This window comes from Benincasa hispida, chromosome 4, assembly GCF_009727055.1.
Source record: "Benincasa hispida cultivar B227 chromosome 4, ASM972705v1, whole genome shotgun sequence".
Classification (NCBI taxonomy): Eukaryota; Viridiplantae; Streptophyta; class Magnoliopsida; order Cucurbitales; family Cucurbitaceae; genus Benincasa; species Benincasa hispida.
In genome coordinates, this window is record NC_052352.1 from 31,803,015 (window position 1) to 31,821,455 (window position 18,441).

The 18,441-nt window shown below is 37.7% G+C and overlaps 1 protein-coding gene across 2 annotated transcripts; it reads right to left on the bottom strand.

Moving 5' to 3' along the window:
- Nucleotides 1-643: 643 nt before the first annotated feature.
- Nucleotides 644-6,590, bottom strand: LOC120075480 (hypersensitive-induced response protein 1). 2 transcript variants are annotated; one of them, XM_039028906.1, is made up of 6 exons: nt 6,395-6,590; nt 2,472-2,674; nt 2,208-2,328; nt 1,534-1,625; nt 1,348-1,444; nt 644-1,265 (listed from the first exon to the last, which is right to left on the bottom strand). In XM_039028906.1, the coding sequence occupies exons 2-6, from the start codon at nt 2,658-2,660 to the stop codon at nt 907-909; spliced, it is 858 nt and encodes a 285-aa protein (XP_038884834.1). In that variant the 5' UTR covers nt 2,661-2,674; nt 6,395-6,590; the 3' UTR covers nt 644-906. The 2 variants fall into 2 exon arrangements, with proteins under 2 accessions (XP_038884834.1, XP_038884833.1); XM_039028905.1 differs by lacking the exon at nt 6,395-6,590 and adding an exon at nt 5,722-5,873.
- Nucleotides 6,591-18,441: the final 11,851 nt, after the last annotated feature.

Sequence of the window (18,441 nt, forward strand, 5' to 3'; positions counted from 1 at the left end):
CTCATAATTTTGTTATACTTGGCTCGATGACGAGAACTTTTGATTAGCACATGATTGCTGCATCTAAACATATAATATTGATATCACATCTTCAATCTAGTATAGCTCACAATAGACGCATGATTAATATCGCAACAGCACACATCCACCCGAAAGTCTAGAAAAGTAGCCCCAAACAAGGCTTGCAAACTCAGTGCCAAAGAACATGATTCAAGTCTTCCTCTACCTTCCGACAACGAATACAACAGAAGGAGCCAACCAGTAAAGGCAACTTTCTAACAAGCCTATCCAAAGTACTAATACGCTCATGAAGAACCTACCAAGTAAAGAATCTAATCTTTCTAGGGACCTTAATCCTCCATAAGGAAGAAAAAACTGACTCACTCGAAGGAGAAGGATTAACTAGACACTAAAAAAAAAATACTTACACGAGAACTAATCCAATGTTATAAGGCTCCAAACTCTCACATCTCACCTCCCAAGATAGAAGTGATAGACATCCAAAAAAAGAGAGGAGAGCAACACATCCTGTCATTTCTCTATTGAAAAGAGCACAATAGAACCCCCAAAGGAAAACGAAAAGTATTGGAAAGAGCACGATAGTGTAAATAAATTCGGTCCAATTTCCTTGTTTAAAGCGTACTTCAAAAAGTAGATGTTTTTTTTAGTCCAACAACGATAAACATTCTTTTTTTCTAACTTCCTATTCTAAAATTTTAGTTTCATCAAAAATAGTCTTTTAATTAATCTAAATGGTTTAACACACTATTTTAAATGAAAACTATATGTATCACTCAGAACAATGAAAATACGCAAATAAAACAAAACAACCAAACCCATTATACAAATATCATCTTCTATATACTTAATATACCATCTTCACAAGTGTCTTCAATCTTTACCCGTCTACTGAGTTCGGCCTGCTTGGAGAAGACCATCTCTGATCTGTGAAGCAATATCTTTAACTGCACCAGGTCCATGTGGGATGAAAACAGAATTAGACTTCGATGATGCTCCGATCTCCTTCATCGTGTCAAAGTATTGAGTCACAAGAACCATGTCCATGACATCCTTAGATGTCGTTCCAGGGACGTTTTCAGCAAATGCTAGCACACTGTCTCTGAGCCCATCAACAATGGCTTGACGCTGCCGTGCAATACCGAGCCCAGCCAGATACTTGGATTCGGCATCTCCTTCAGCTCTCTTAATCTGCAATATCTTCTCTGCCTCAGCTTTTTCACTTGCAGCAACTCTCAGTCTCGCAGCTGTTTATACAAGAAAGTGACTCATCCACCATATCAAAGGTTTGAACTAGCATTCATCACTAATTGGTTAGTATTTCATTACCTGCATTTATTTCATTCATTGCTCTCTTTACATGCTCGTCTGGTTCAATGTCCACAATCAGAGTTTGAACAATCTCATATCCGTAAGCTGACATGGCCTACATGACCAAAATACAACAAAGATTAAGATTTACATCCTCAAGTTGGTTAATTCTGGATCATGAAGGGAGAGAGCAAAACAAAGTACCTTCTCCAGCTCGTCTTCAACGGCCTTTGCAATATCATTCTTCTGTTCAAAAGTAGAATCTAGGTCCAACTTTGGAACACTTGCCCTAATAACTAAAACAACAAAACGATGCAACATCTACTTTAGTTATTGCTCGACAAATTTATGACCAAATTAGGGTCAATAGTAAGAGTTTAAATAAAAGGCAAGTGCTGAAAGAAAACTTGGTGCCAATCTCTCACTCATAGTTCAGTAATTGTTTTGAAATCTTAGCCCGACACCAAAAATTTGTCTCTAAGATTTCAAAAACGGCAGAAAATAGAATACGAAACATAAGATATGGTCTTTAGATTTCTTTGGCAAAGAATGCAAGCCTTAAATCTTTCTAACAAGATAGAGCAATATAAAATGATTGGTGTGCCTATCAAAGTTTCCTAACAAGATACAGTAATAAACTGAAGATGGTTGATGTAACTACTACACTGCAAACATTATTTATGCTAATTAGAATTTCTTCCCTTAGCGAATTATTATTTATTCTATCACATTGGTCAGATATTATACCCAAAGGAAAATGTTTCCTGGTAGTAGTACCCATCAAGACATAGTAAATGGGGAAAGGGGAACCATCACTTAAAAACCACTTGAAATTAAATTCCTACTAAAGTATTGAACAAAAGAATTTCATAGTATACCATCGAAAACATATGCTTGAATCTGTTCTCTTGTATTGCTAAGCTTATAAAAAGCATCCGAAGCCTTGTCTGCTAGGGCTCGGTATTGAATAGAGGCAACGACAGTGACAAAAACATTATCCTGAAAAAATCCAGACAATAAATTAACATTAAGAATAGTAAACTTATAAACATTGATTGCTCTGAATCTCTAGCTAAAGGAGCTTCTTATTTCCTCTTCTAGAAGAGAAGACAACCAATTGTTAATGTTTTGCAGAAACAAACCTTTGTCTTCGTCTCACAGCGAACGTCAAGCTGCTGGAGACGTAAAGAAAGATGACCAGCTACCTGGCTTCCAAGGCACCATGGTAGACAATGGCAACCAGGTTGAAGCACATCGTCAAATTTCCCAAATGTTTCTCTGATGGCTACAGTTGACTGGTCAACTTGAATGCAACCAAAGGCTTGACCCATTTTTGAGTTATCAACTGTTCAACAAGAGAAGTACATGATCACAAAGAACAAACTAATAGTAAAAAGAAAAATGATTTTGAACTTGTATCTTCTTCAAGAAAATATGGTTACAGTTTAACTAAAACCATCCACATGTTAAAGTCAGCAAATAATTACAATTCTTCTTTTGACTCTCGGGACACAATAAGTGAAGTCAGTTCTAACTATTTATTATATAATTTTTAAGAATACAATTTATTATCTATTCGTTTCCAAAAAAAAAATACAATTTATTATCTATAAATCTGATAGAAATCATTCCTATTATTGGTACTCAAGGATTTAATCTCTCCCGAATACTCACTACTAGGCTAGCCAAAAAGGATACCCCCTTCTCTAACGCTCAGCCCCACCCCCCCCCCCCCAAAACACACACACACACACACAAAATTCCCCCAAATAGTCCGAACAGAAACTGACATGGGCCAAGCATAACACCATAATTTCTTCAGTCCATTTTCCCTTCTTCCTACCATAAAGATATACACATTCTTAAAAGGCGCTTCTATAGCTGAGAGATAGAATGAAATGAAAGAATATTCAATAACCAAACTTTTAGAAGGACGTACCGAGACTCGCTCCAAATTGATGAGTGACATTCCTCCGACATATAAAAACTTATGAATGATATTACCTTATTTAATACTCTAAAAACACAAAAGCCAAACAGCTTTAAATTATATAAGCCAACACCAAAAACTGCATATTCAAACTTAGAGATTCCGTGCAGGTAATTAATATTAGAAATTAATTTCCTCAATCCAATCATGCGTAATCTACAACTTTCTGCCAAGATCTTCACATTAAAAATGAAGATTATATGGCTCTGGAGAAATTAGAACAAATCACGCTAACTTTCTTTCATAGGATCCATTTTGAAGTAGTCCAGATTCTTCCATCCAGAGAAAGATCTGAGGAAAAAGGGGGAAAGAAATAGGCCTCTAGGCTTAAAATCATCAAATTTAAGACCTTATATGGTATGTGTATTGAGGATCGAGAGCAGATAAAAACCATTGGCACTTCAATTAATTTTTGGCTGGATGAGCAGGAAGAGCATATAATTAGAAAGAGAAATAGACTTAAGATTAAAATGCCATCATTCCTACATAACCATATTCAGGATAAGGAACTATGTTCAGGGTCACCATTTTGAACCAAAAACAAACTTTTTATTGATATATTAAAAAATTCACAATAACCAAGTTCTTTAATGTTTCCCTTTTCGATATCTAATGCCAAAGATTTAAGATCTATCTAAGTTAGCCTTCAACTTGCAGACCATTTCAAAAACCTTAAGTATAGGGAACAAATATTGGATTTTTAGGCAATAAGCAAGTTAGCCTTGCTTCAAAGAAGCAAGATGTGTGCAGCAACATGCCTCAGTATGTTTTTTAGTTAGTTTTTTTAGAAATAAAAAGATTGTTTAAATATTCTCATTTCTTTAAACAAACTCTTACAAGTGCATCAGTCTTATACACGCTTGAAGTTAGGTTTACAGTGCAAAAATCTCAACTTTGCTTGTTTTCTCTGGTATAAGGAAGATGAAAGTTTAGTTTTAGAACTCAAGGATACAGTTGTACAACCTATAGAACAGATCTTGTTCAAGTAAGGTCATATTGATGACAGATATTTGATCTAAAAATTCAAATAACCCTTCTAAGAAATTCTTGGAACATATCCAAACCTCTCTGCTCTATCAAAATTTCTCGCTGCCCATAAAAATTTGTTACCCAACCTACCACCCCCCATGAGATTTATGGACAACAAGAAGGCCCTTCCAACACATTGGAAAACAGCCACCTTCCTCTCACCCCCTAAGATCAATTACCCCCACTGAAGGTCCCCAAGATTCAAGGTCAACAACCCCTCCCCATCTTGAACTCCATAGAGTTTTTATCACTAACCTGTATTTATTATTATTTAGTATTCTTGAAACGTGAAGAAAAAAGAACAAAAGTCCAAAATAATCTGTTTCAAAGTAGCTCTTTTCCCCAGACCCCTCATATTCTAGCTAAGAATATTCAAGGAAATCTAGGAGAATGAATTCTTAAAATTATGAAGGAAGTGAAGCTCTTCTTTGGGTCAATTTCTTGTGATATGTGAAGGAAAAATCCTAACAATCGTTTATCCTCTATCAAAACCTCCTAGACTATAAGTTCGCTAAGATTATTTGTTTGCACATCCTCAAGCTGTTCATATACAGTTGAGCCCCCCCCCACCAGCAATGCAAGGACCTACAACATAACATCTATGTATTCAATAATATGGGAGTGATTCGCAACACTGTACATGTCAAGATTTTGGTGGTTTCTAGATATCTTTAAAAAAATATATAAAAAAAGGTATTGGATGCTAAACAATTGAAGAAGATTGAAACAAGAATCCAATCTTCAAAAAACAAGTAAAAACTTCATCAGGAAAGAGAAGAAAAAATACCGTAAAGCATGTTTTAAATTAGATGATCATAAGATAATATTCATGTGATAGCCGTATACTGATGAATAAGAGGCCTCATCTTAAAGAGAGAAGCCAGCAGATAAAGCCCAACTGGCTATCATATTATTAGAAATGTTAGCTATTATATCTTATGCCATCTTGCAATACAAAACGAACTCAGCCCAAGTCTAGATATACCACCGAGAGACTTGAACATAAGGAGGAATTATATTCCCATATACACCCTATAATCCACAACTCTACTATAAATAGGAAAATGTTTAGCTATGTTTAGATTAGCTATAGAATGACTTCATAATTTAAACATAAAACAACCAAAAAAAATTAACATATCTAACACGAAAAGGGAAGCAAACCACAATTAAAGCAAGGAGATAAACGACTATTACAACATTGAATTAGATAAATAAATAATCCATATGGATTCAAGAAGCTTCTTTTGCAATCAAGAGCAAAACATTCTAATGCAATAGACTTTCTAGCTAATTGAAACATGAAATGGCACAAAAGTCAACAAACACAGTTAACAACATGAAACGGTACAAAGGATTAAAGCAACGCTCACCAAAAGTCACTGCTGAAGTCCAGAAAAAGGCAAAATAAAAAAAAATCAAATTTAGGTCTGGAGCATCCCTTGCCACAGTTGCAAGGAGTTGAAATAGTTAGGAAGACAATAAGTCGAATTAGAGGATATTTTTAATAATTTTTCTAATGATTCCAATGAAGACTTCGTATTATGATGTGGATGAAAACCGATAGCGAAAGCAAAAGGATCTGTCAAATATTTGGTCCCACCACAAACGTTGATGGATAGATATTAGAGGATAAGGCCAAAAAGTAGAAGTAACCAATTAATTGATTCCTTTGAACAGGTCAAGCAACTGAATAAAGTCGAGAGCATTAGAAAAGTAAGCGCCAGCGTCTTCCCAAAAGGATAATAAAGAATTCCACACATAGGTTCATACATCATATAATGGGAAAAACAAAGTTATAAGGATATAGATAGCATCCATTTCACGATTCACTTCAATTCTTCCACCAAAAACAGAGCCCTCCACCATCAACTTTTCTACAAGTAAACTCATGAATTCAACTAAAACATATGTGACTCAAAAACTCAAAAGGAACGTAACCCTAATTCTTAAACATGGGAAAAATTTTCAAAAAAAAAAACCCTACTGATAGCAAAAATTGAAAGCAAATAATGCAAGGAAGGGGTTGAAAGCTGTTACACTGACCTGGAAAAAGCTCTGGTTCTTGGTGGGAGAGCAGAAAATCAAAGAGAAAGATGAACAAGAACTGTGAAACGGATTGATTTTAAATGGGTTTTGTGGAAATAGAAGGAAGCCGGAAAGAGGGCTGTGATTGCGTCGAAGAAACAAACAGAAACCAACGGGCCTTCGCTTTGTAGTTAGCAGCGCTTATTATACTTTTCGTTGGCGATTTGCGCGTTTGGCTTTGGACTTTTCAATGTACCAAATTTTCTTATACTATTAGATAACACCGTTTTGTTACGAATATTCTAATTATGGTTTCAAATGTTATTCCCTAGCTTAAGAATTTTTTTTAAAATAATGTTTTTTTTTAAATATAATGACAAAAATAGGGTTGGAGGAAAAGTATTCTCAAAAATAGGTTTTTAAATCGTGTACCGGTTACACAATTAGCTCTAAATCGTGTACAGGGTACCCGAGTCCCTGTCCATCTGACACGCTCAGTCTGTCGTGGCAGTCATGTAGGAATGCAGTCAGGTAGGATTGACTGAGGTAATCGTGTGCTAAGTCGTGTACCCGATACAATACTTCCTCTCCATTAAATCGCCGCTTGCCCCTTCTTCTTCCTCACTGAGAGCTTTCTGCCTTCCGAACGAAAATTTCTCCGTCCGAACGGTTTTGCTTCTTTTGTTGCGTTTCTCTGTCCAAAATTCCAAAATCTTCTTCATTTTGCTTCTGTCTTGTGCATCCAAACACCTCCATTTGCTCGAAATCATTCGTCCGTTCGTCCATATAACAGTTGTGTTTCTCCATTTGCTCCAAACGCCCTCGTCCGTACAAAATTGTTCGAAATCGTCCTCCATTTGTTCATCCGTCCAAAATCGTCCGAACGCTTCTGTGGTAAAATTCTTTCTCTAGTTGTTTTTTCAATATATAATCGTCCGAACTTAGATCTTATATTTTTTTATTTGTTTGGACTGATTTAAACTTAGAAATATATGTATGTTAAAATTAGAAATATATGTATTTGTTGGGTTGATCTTATATGTATATGTTTATAAATCTTAAATATTACATCTTATATTTTTTTTATTTGTTTGGGCTGATTTAAATTTAGAAATATATGTATGTTAAACTTAGAAATATATGTATTGGTTGGGCTGATCTTATATGTATTTGTTGGGCTTATGTATATGTTTATAAATCTTAAATCTTTGATTTTATATTTTTTTTTATTTGTTTGGGCTGATTTAAACTTAGAAATATATGTATGTTAAACTTAGAAATATATGTATTTGTTGGGCTGATTGATGCGTTATTTTATGGAGTGAAATTATGGATGATATGCGATGGTGAAATTGCGTTGAGCACTCAAGTTTCCTCAGCGGAATCCAAGTGTAAATTTCACTGAGTTTCCTGGTAAGTCCAAGGTCGAACTCAGGGATTTGTGAAAATAGGTTGCGATGGTAATTTTTATGAAAACTTTGCGGTAATCAAATAAATCAATAGTTGTTGAGGTTGTTGTTTATGATGATGAAAAATAAATAAATGCGGCAGAGTTTGAAAAGAGTTGATTAAACGGGAAATGCGATGAGTATGCAGTGAACGGGTTGAGAAAAGTTTCGGCTAACACTTCCTAGGATGCGTTCATGCTATGCGATCATGCAACATGCATACAACAGTAAACCGCCTCCCGGTGCGAATGCCACGACTTTTAAGGCTAGAACGTGTGCAATATATACGATAAGTCTATAGGACCTACACATAAGTCTCTATTCTTATTTATGCGATGACAAAATGACACACACACAAATAAGGTGACCACATAATATCATTCCCATCTCTAGGATGCATGCGATGCAGGTTGACAAACAGAGCTTATCTCTAAGTCCCTATTTCTTGTTTATGCAATTCTAATCTTGCTCTCTCAAGTCCAGATCCTAACCTAGCTTTTTCGAGTCATTAGGTTCTTTCTTTAGACTTTCTCTCGAGTAGCTCTAAAGGGGTATTGGGCATAACATAAAACAAGATAATTGCCATCAATGAACTTCTTAGGTCATGTTAGCTTAGTTCTTCTCAACCCATTCGACTAGTTTAGCTACTCATGCGTGCTAAGAGAGTGAACAGATGTAGAATAAGAACTTTCATTGTATAGATATAAAGATGAAGTACAAAATAACAATGCAAGTATAGAATAAAGGGTCTGGTAGTAATCTCTTGCTGTCCAGGCTTTTACACTGTTTTTCTACTCGTGTTCAAAAGATAATCTCGCTCTCGCGAGAGTCGGCCCGTTCTTTGCTTCTACGCCTCAAGGTTCTCTCTCGAGTTTCCCTGAGCGATTTCCAGCGTCTTTACTCTTCTCTTGCTCCGCCTTAAAATAAAAAGGAAAAACTATGGACAAGGACGAGTTGAGCTCTTAAATTCATAAACAGATGAACTCGTTAACAGCTGAACCCCTTTTCTGAAGGATGCCTCTGGTATTTATAGAACTTCCAGGGTGAAAGGTGGCTTTTCTCTCATGATTGTGCAGATGGGAGGGCTTTAATTCCTGACTGATGCAACGAATATTTGTCATTGAAAAGCTGAATGTACTTGTTCGTTAGCGGCTGTCAACTTAATTCGAATTCGACTGTCATCAGCTTTCTGTCCCATCGTGATTAATTATGCCTTTCACCCAGATGCGCCCATCATATTGCGCCAACCAAGTTGCAGCAATCCTTCTTGGGCAAATGTTTGCGAACACAATCATCACAAAGCCTTGTGGTAATGCTGCGCTCAACCAATGATTTTCTATGATCGCAATTTCCGCCTTGCGTAAACGCATATTTTGCATAAAAACACAAAAATCAACTTCCTATACGTTGAACGCATGTGACCGCAATATAATAAACTTAATGCTTTTTGGACGTAATTTAACATATTTTATCAACGCAAGCCAGCATTGTTTAAGAACTTAGCACTATGATAACGTGCATTTCTGCCCGTTATCACACCCCCAAATTTAAACAATGCTTGTCCTCAAGCATAAGCTAAAGACTTCCTTTAGCAAGTCAACCGCAATGTTCTTTTCCTAGATTTCTCAAGGATACTTCGTTCAAATCCTATATACCAAAGTTTTCTTAAGTATTATTCAAGTCTCCTTTTAAAATATTTCTAAGACCTAGGGACTGGAAGCTTAACCTTCAAAAAGACTTTACTAACTTCCGGGACATCGCATGATTTATTTCAAAGAAAAAGAAATTTTTTTTTCAACAGAGTGTCAAATGGTTTTATCCTTGTATATTTCTTGACATTGTTATTATTTTCTTTCTGACCTTGTGCTGATCCAAGTGCCTTGCCTTCGTTTTGGCTTGCCCCCACGTGTGTCATGCGGACATCCAACTACGAGCAATGCACTCTTCCTTAGACTAAACTCATACCTACTTGGCAGTGGAGTTGCGGTTATTTATTTATGCGTTGATCCTTGTGACTTACTTTCGTTGTGGCTTGCCCCCACATGTGTCATACGGACATCCAACTACGGGTAAGTGCCTTTCACAACTTAACTCTTATCAACATGGGTTTCCCATTGCGTTGACAGTGGAGTTGTTATTCTCAAATTCTTCCTCTTTTTTTTTTCAAAATAGCAAGGTCGAAAATAAATACCTTACCCCCAAATTTAAAATGCGGCAATGTCCTCATTGCCAAAAGATTGAAATAAGTCATGCGATGTTCTTAGAAAGCTTCATAAAAAGAGTTTGAAAGAAAGCTAGCAAACCCCTAGCTTCTAGAAATATTTCATGAGGTGACTATCTTAAAGTTAAGTTGACTTTAGTATATATGAAAGATATAGAAGCATATTTTTCATCATTGAAATCATAATTAACAAAGAGACAGAATGCGGTAACTTACTAAATTTATCCATATCAAATAATTACGGTAATCAAAGAGGATGCGGTGATAAAACTTTTAAAACTAAGATGCGATGCGATAGTGCAAAATTTGAAATAGAGATAAGGAAGAATACACCCTCAAATTTACGCTGTCACTTGCACTATATATTAATGCATCCATCTTTGTGGCGATCTGCCTTCTTTGGATTGCGGTGATGGAATAAAATAAATTACTTCTTCGTGCATCATCTCCGCAATCTAGCGCCTCAATCCTTGCAAGAAAAACAGAGAGAGGGTCAAATAATTTTAAACAAAACAAAATTCTTCATCGCAATCTCCATTTTTTTTTATGTAGAATAATAAGAGTAAGAATAGATAAAGACTGAAAAGATACAGTGAAGATATAGTGAAAATTCTGAGTGCAGATTCCATGATTCCCAAAACTTGCGTCCCTTATGGATTGCGATCGTCTGATAACGTAGGGACCTCCTACTTCCTTCTTTATTCAAAGTTCTTGAGTTCCACAGAGTCGACTTGGCGATGCTAGCCTTCTCCATGATACGCCTTTACTCGCTGTCCATTAACTTTGAATATGTTGGTTCCGTCATCATTTGATAATTCAACCGCGCCATGCGAAAATACCTATGTAATTACGAATGGTCCGGACCAACGTGACTTTAATTTTCTCGGGAAGAGCCGTAGACGTGAGTTGAATAGTAAGACCCTCTGCCCGACTGATGCTTGAATTTTATGAAGTGGAAATTATGGATGATATGTGTTGGTGGATTGTGTTGTGCACTCAAGTTTCCCCATAGGAATCCAAGTGTAAATTCCTCTGAGTTTCCTGGTAAGTCTAGGGTCGAACACAGGGACTTGTGAAAATAGTTGCGTTGGAGATTTTTATGAAAACTTGCAGTAACCAGTTGAATAAATAAGTGTTGGGTTGTTGTTGCGTTAATGAAAATAATAACGAATGCGATAGAGTTTGAAAAGAGTTGGTAAACAAAAAATACAATGAATATGCAGTGAACGGGTTGAGAAGGGTTTTGGCTAACACTCCCTAGGATGCGTTCATGCCTTGCGATCATGCAACATGCATACAATAGTAAACCACCTCTCTATGTGAATGCCACGGCTTCTAAGGCTAGAACGCATGCGATAAATATGCGATAAGTCTACAGGGTTCATACATAAACCTCTATCTCTATTTATGCGATGACAACATGATATTCACACAAATATGCGACCACATAATATCATTCCTATTCCTAGGATGTATGCAATGCAAGTTGACAAATAGAGCTTATCTCTAAGTCCCTATCTCTTGTTTATGTAAGCCTAATCTTGCTCTTTCGAGTTTAGATTCTAATCTAGCTCTCTCAAAACATTAGGTTCTTTCTTTAGATTCTCTCTTGAGTAACTCTAAAGGGGTATTTTGCACAATATAAAACAAGACAATCGCAAACAATGAACTTCCTAGATCATGTTAGCTTAGTTCCTCTCAACCCATTCAACTAGTTTAGCTACTCATGTATATTAAGAGAGTGAGCAGATGTAGAAATAGAACTTCCATTGAATAGATATAAGATGAAGTACAGAATAATAATACAATTATAGTAAAAAGCCTGGAGTAATTTCTTGCTGCCAGGCGTTACACTGTTTCTACTCGTGCTCTAAAGATATTCTCACTTTCGCGAGAGTCAACCCGCTCTCTGCTCTTACGCCCCAAGGTTCTCTCTCGAGCTACCTTGGACAATCTCCAACGTCACCACTCTTCTCTTGCTCCACTGTAAAATGGAAAAGAAAACTATGAACAGAGGTATGAACTTGTAATGGTGGTGAGGTAATCGACTGCTTAACCCCTTCTCTGAAGAATGCACTTGGTATTTATAGGACATCAAAGATGAAAGGTGGTTTCTCTCCCCTAGTTGTGTAGATGGGACAACTTTAATTCCTGATTGATGCGCCGGATAATTGTCATCGATAAAGCTGGATGTACTTTGTGTCCGTTATCGGCTGTCAACTTAATTTGGATCCGACTGCCGTCAGCTTTCTGTCCCATCAATCTTAATTGTCCTTTCGTCCGGATGCGTCCACCATGTTGCGATGATTCTTCTTGGGTGAATGTTTGCGAGTACGATCAACGCAAAGTCTTGCGGTGAAGTTGCGCTCGACTAATGTATTCCTATAATCGCATTCTTTGCATTGCGTTAATGCATTATTCTACACAAAAATATAAAGATCAACTGCTCTAATGCATTGGACGCATGCGACTACAATATTATAGAATTTATGCTTAATGGACGCAATTTAACATATTTCATCAACGCAATCCAACATTGTCTAAGGATTTAGCACTATGATAACGTGCAATTCTTCCCGTTATCACCGACCTTGAGGTTTTTACCGCATATGTGCTTGTCGTGCCAGCGCTTGGTGCGCTCCTTGTAAATCTTTGCATTCTCATATGTGTTAATGCTCCATTCTTCTAGCTCGACTAGTTGCATTTTTCGCGCTTCTCCTGCTGTCTTCAAATCAAATTCAGCTTCTTTACCGCCCACAGTGCCTTATATTCCAGCTCCAGAGGCAAATGAAACACCTTATCGAATACCAACACATATGGGGACATACCTATGGGTGTTTCAGTCTGGTATGCCCACAACGCATCGTTGAGCTTTGTTGCTCAATCTTTTCGTGAAGGCCTTACTACCTTCTCAAGTATCAGCTTGATTTCTTGATTGGACACCTCGGCCTGACCATTCGTCTGCGGATGGTATGCGGTGGCCACTTTGTGGAGAATGTTGTATTTGCACAGCAGCTCCTTAATAGTATGATTGATAAATTGTGACCCCTCATCACTTATGATGGCACAGAGAATGCCAAAATGAGTGAAAATGTTCTTCTTTAGGAATTGAGAGACTACCGCTGCATCGTTTGCAGTGCACGCCACTGCCTCTACCCACTTGGATACATAATCGACGATTAATAAAATATAATGTTTATCATTCGAGGGAGGGAATGGTCCCATGAAATCAATCCCCCATATGTCAAACAATTCAAGCTCCAAGATGGTGTTCATCGGCATTGCATGTTTCCATGAAATGTTACCTATGCGTTGGCACCAATCACACTTCATGGCATAGTCAGCTGCATCCTTAAATAGTGTAGGCCAAAAGAATCCACTCTGTAGAACCTTGACTGCAGTGCGCTATCCTCCAAAGTGCCCACCATATGGTGAGTCATGGCATTGCGATAATATGCATTATTGAGCAGCATTTGGTATGCATAGTCGCAAGATCTGGTCTGCCCCCCCTTTGTACAGATTCGGCTCATCCTAGTAATAATGTTTGCATTCATGCTTAAGCTTCCTTTGTTGGTGGCAGGTATAATCTTCAGGAAATTGTCCGCAAACCAGATAGTTGACTAAGGCAGCATACCAAGGCAATTCTTCAATATGGAACAGCTGCTCATCTGGGAACACCGCACTTACCTCTGATTCATTGCGGTCAACATCAGGGTTTTCCAATTTGGACAAGTGATTCGCAACTTGGTTCTCTGTCCCCTTCCGGTCAATTATTTCTATGTCGAATTCTTGAAGGAGGAGAACCCATCTGATCAACCTCGGCTTTGTGTCCTTTTTTGTCATTAAGTACTTTATTGCCGAGTGATCAGTATGGATGAGTACCTTTATCCCCAACAGATATGCTCGAAATTTTTCCAATGCAAAAATTACCGTCAGAAGCTCTTTCTCGGTGGTGGTATAATTTTTCTGAGCAGGATTTAATGTTTTACTCGCATATGTGATGACATGCAGAAATGCATGTCATCTTAGGCCTTTTACTTAGAATTATGAAGGTTGTTAGGCAGAATATGCGTCAATCATGATAGGAATTCACGAGAAAGTGAGCCTGCATCGATCAACATGTTGAATCTCAGCTAACCTGTTATTTTGCGTCAACTATGCGTTCAATGTTCTATTTTTTGTAGCTAATTGTTGATTCGGAGGAAAATTATTATTATGGACGGATGGGGTTGTATATGCAATCATGCGTTAGACATGACTTAAGCTATGCGTTTACACCTATACATCTGAGGTAATGTGTCGGAATGAAAATGCATTAATTTAGTATGCAATGATCTCGCGTTCCTATCACAAGTTTTCTTATGCTCGCACCAAGTATAATGCAAACGTAAGTTTCTCGGGTAATTCGAGGTCGAACACAGGGACTTGTCACTCAATAATGCTTGTGAAGCAATGTGTTTGAGGCGATGAAAAGAAAAATAAAAAGAAGAAGTTTAATGGATTTACAGACTACTCCTACTCCTAACTAAACAGATTGAGCAATAGAAGACTTGCAATGAGAATAGGTAGATACACAATAACCATTAACGCATAGTAATGTTTATTATCTTAAATCGCCTGAGTAATCCCAGCTCATTGCACTAACGCATCACACACCTCTCGGTGGTCAGCCACATGACTATATCTCTCTAGTGCATGGTTGCGTCGAGCATAAGATTATGCCTATCTCTAGGAACAATTCGAACTTTGCTTTATTGCGTTCCATCTCTTACCTTCTCAGGCAGTTAGACGCGGCTATTTAACTTATAGACAAGCATTGCAACATCCCATAGACAAGCGTTGCTATAGCCTTTCACCAAGAAAAGAGGATTAACTCACTATACTCGCACAACGCACACCTCTCGGTGGGTTGCTACATGTGTCCTATCTCTAGGCTACACGATTAAGAATGCGGTCACCTTTGATAAATAAATGCTGAAGATAAACTATGATAGAGATGAAGATGATGAAGAAGACGACAATGAAGGAATCAAGATTTGCATTGATCACAAAATGTCTTAATATCTTAAGCTAAAATGTAATAAATACAGAGATTAGAAGAGAAATGAAGGACTCTGAGTCAAGGCTGCTGGTGGTACCATGGACGACTGGTGGAGATGTCTCTCTCGAGCTCTATCTCCGGTGAAAGCTCTGATCGTCACTCGGTCTGGTTTGTGGAGATGAAGAATTCTCACTGAAAATCTCGTTCAAGCTCTCATCTGTGATCGCAAACCTCTGCTTTGAGGCAGAAGTTCGGGTGTCTTGAAATGAAGGTCAAAAGGCTTATTTATAGAGTTTAAACGCCGACAGCTATCATGATTGTGTTTGGCTCACTGATGCTTTTGTCGCGGTATGGGCAATGTCACATCGTCTTATCTTGTTGATACTTCCAAGTTATGCGTCCGAGCTTTATTCAACTAAAGCATCAACACGTTCTACCCATCTTGCGATCATTCTTCTATTATGGTTGTCACTCTGTGGCCGCAATTCCAAATTGATCGCCACATTTGCTTGATCACCGTAACTTTCATGCAATGGACGCATGCGATCACCACAACTTTCAGCGCATGCATTTGTCTTTGTGATCACCTGGCTTTAGTGCATGCATTTGTCTGCGATTGCTACAAAAATAGACACTTTGGCATGGAGTAACGCATAATATTGGCGTCAGTGAGGATTTAGGTGCTAATTGACGCAAAACTCATTTTTTCGTAAATTATAAGTATTATCACCGTATTTTCTACTTATTAGCCCTCATGATTCTAAATAAAAGGCTTATAATAACTGGCATTTCTGCCAGTTATCACCCCCCAAACTTAGAATCATGCTTGTCCTCAAGCATGCGTTATACTCAAGAAATTCTTAACTCACTTTCTAGCGTCTCTTTGTGATGATCATCTTCTCAGAATATAATTCACTCGTGCCTCTAACTATGGACGCAATGCTCTCCTCTACTTCGGTTGCTTCTCTAAAGAAATATTTTCTAAGTTAAATTCAGCAAGCTTTTGCTCAAAATCTTTTTATTCATTCACTGCAACTTTGCGTTCAGCTCTTGAGAATGCGTTCGTTCAAAACAATTCCAGATTATGCAATTACTTAATCGAATGCGGCATTAAACCTGGTTACACTCTTCGTTTTGGCTTACCCCCACGTGTGTCATGCGGGCATCCAACTTTGGTTGCGTTCCATATTCAACTCAACTCATGTCTTACTTAATTTGGCTTGCGCCAGATAGAGGAGTTGCACATATGCGTTGATCCTGGCGACTTACCTTCATTTTGGCTTTCCCCCAAGGGTGTCATGCAGACATCCAACTACGAGTAAGTGCCTTTCACAACTCAACTCTTATCAACATGGGTTTTCCCATTGCGTTGTGATAACTTGTAGAAATACAAGATATTTATACTGCCTTATCTAGATATTGTGGCCAAAAGATAGTGAATATGCACTGATTGTATGAAAATTAGCTCAGAATTACAATAATTATAAATTATCACAATTACACCCACTAACATCTTTAAGATGGAAGAAAAGGAGATTTTACTCTGTTTTGCAGGAAACCGAGTCACCGCTTGCGCTCAAGGCTCAAGAAGAACTGATCAACGCATCTCTGTCACAATATGCCCATCAATTCACAATGAAGAGATGATTAATGCAATGACGGCGCAATGCGATAGTCAATCCAGAGCTGACTTTCAACCGCATGTAGTAATAAAAACAATACCGCATGCGAACTCACGATCGAAAGATGCAGCTGAGCAACACAAAAGTGGAGGATTGAGACACGTGTACAACTAACGGTTGTGCAGAATTAACGGTCTAATTGCATAACAGAAGGAATAATATCCCTCCATCTTTGGAATTTCCATAACAACAAGTGGGGACCACAAGGCCGGAGTCAAAGATCCTCACCTATAAATACCCCATAGATTTCAGAGAAAAAATATGCTACTGGATACGGGGCTAATTGCTGCTAAAGTGTTGAGAGAAAAGGCTGAGCTGGGTGCTTAACTGAAGAAATCTAGGAAGAAGACGAGAAAGGCCGAGAGGTGAATCTTAGTTCTATTTTGCCAAATACCCGTCGAGAAGCTCTGTGCTGAGAACCCTACTACCAGTTGAGCACGCCTGAGAGGAAAGCTCATCCATCCATCTGATCAATCCAATCCAGCAAGCAGATCTCCACCCGAATCGATGCCAAGATGTTGGCGCTTGTTTGTATCTGTTCTATCTCTTTTCATCATTGTATTTCACTTTCTTTATCTTTTCATTCACACACCATGTACCAAACGCTTAATAGACATATTAATGTTGGATTTTATGTCCTAACACTCGTAGTTTGTAAATTAATAAATATATTCTGTTTTGTTTTTCGATAAAGTTGTTATTGAAATTGTAATCTTAAATCCAATAAACTAAGGTTCCGAGGCTATTTAATGTAATTTGAACTTTATGTTGTGACAAAAATGTGGATCAAGTTCAAATATATAGCCAAAATGGTCTATAGTATATGAATAAGGTTGGGCGCCTTATTCTGGGGACACTATGGATGCAGCCTACTTTGTAGATAGTACAAACGATATGATCCTGAATCATTCATATAGAGATATGTGAGTAGGGGTATCCTATGTAAAGAGTTTACATAAGACTGAACCATGAAATAGTCACTTTTTACGTTCTAAATACCGTTTTATGTATAAAACTGACTATTTCGTTAATTGATGACCTAGGTAACTTAATCTTAATCTTGAGTTTATGCTCCTGTTATTCAGTTATCCTTAGATCTGCATATGGTGGGGCAGCTCATATCGCTGGCCCATAAGCTCCATTTCAGGGTAAGATCGGCGGATAGCTGGGAACAATAGGTGCAAGACGGAATTCACTCTTACCCGTTTATAGGGACAGTAGATAGGTTGTTCCTTTAGTACTAAATCCAGGTCTTGAACAAGGGGCCCACCCTCTCCTTGGCCCGAGAGGGATTCGGTTTATAGGTTGGACCTTAAACCATTGTTATTAGAGGATCAGTGGAACTTAGGATAAGATGTAATCTTGGGTGGTAAAACGGTTTTATGCCCAGCCGAGATTACGAAAACCTGGGGATTAACTTACTCATCATGGTATATCAAATGGACACAAATATATTTGTGAAGGGAGTGCAACTACGGGACTTTAGTGAATGACCCGTTAGTTAACGAATGTTGATTAACTCCATCTAAAGAGTTTAGTAGCTAATCTTGGATCTTTGGGGCCATGATCTATAGGTCCATTTAGGTTCCCTATACTAGTCATATGGAATAATATAGACAATATGATAGAATAATTTGAATTGTTCGAAATGGTAGAGAGGAGAAACCGCAAGT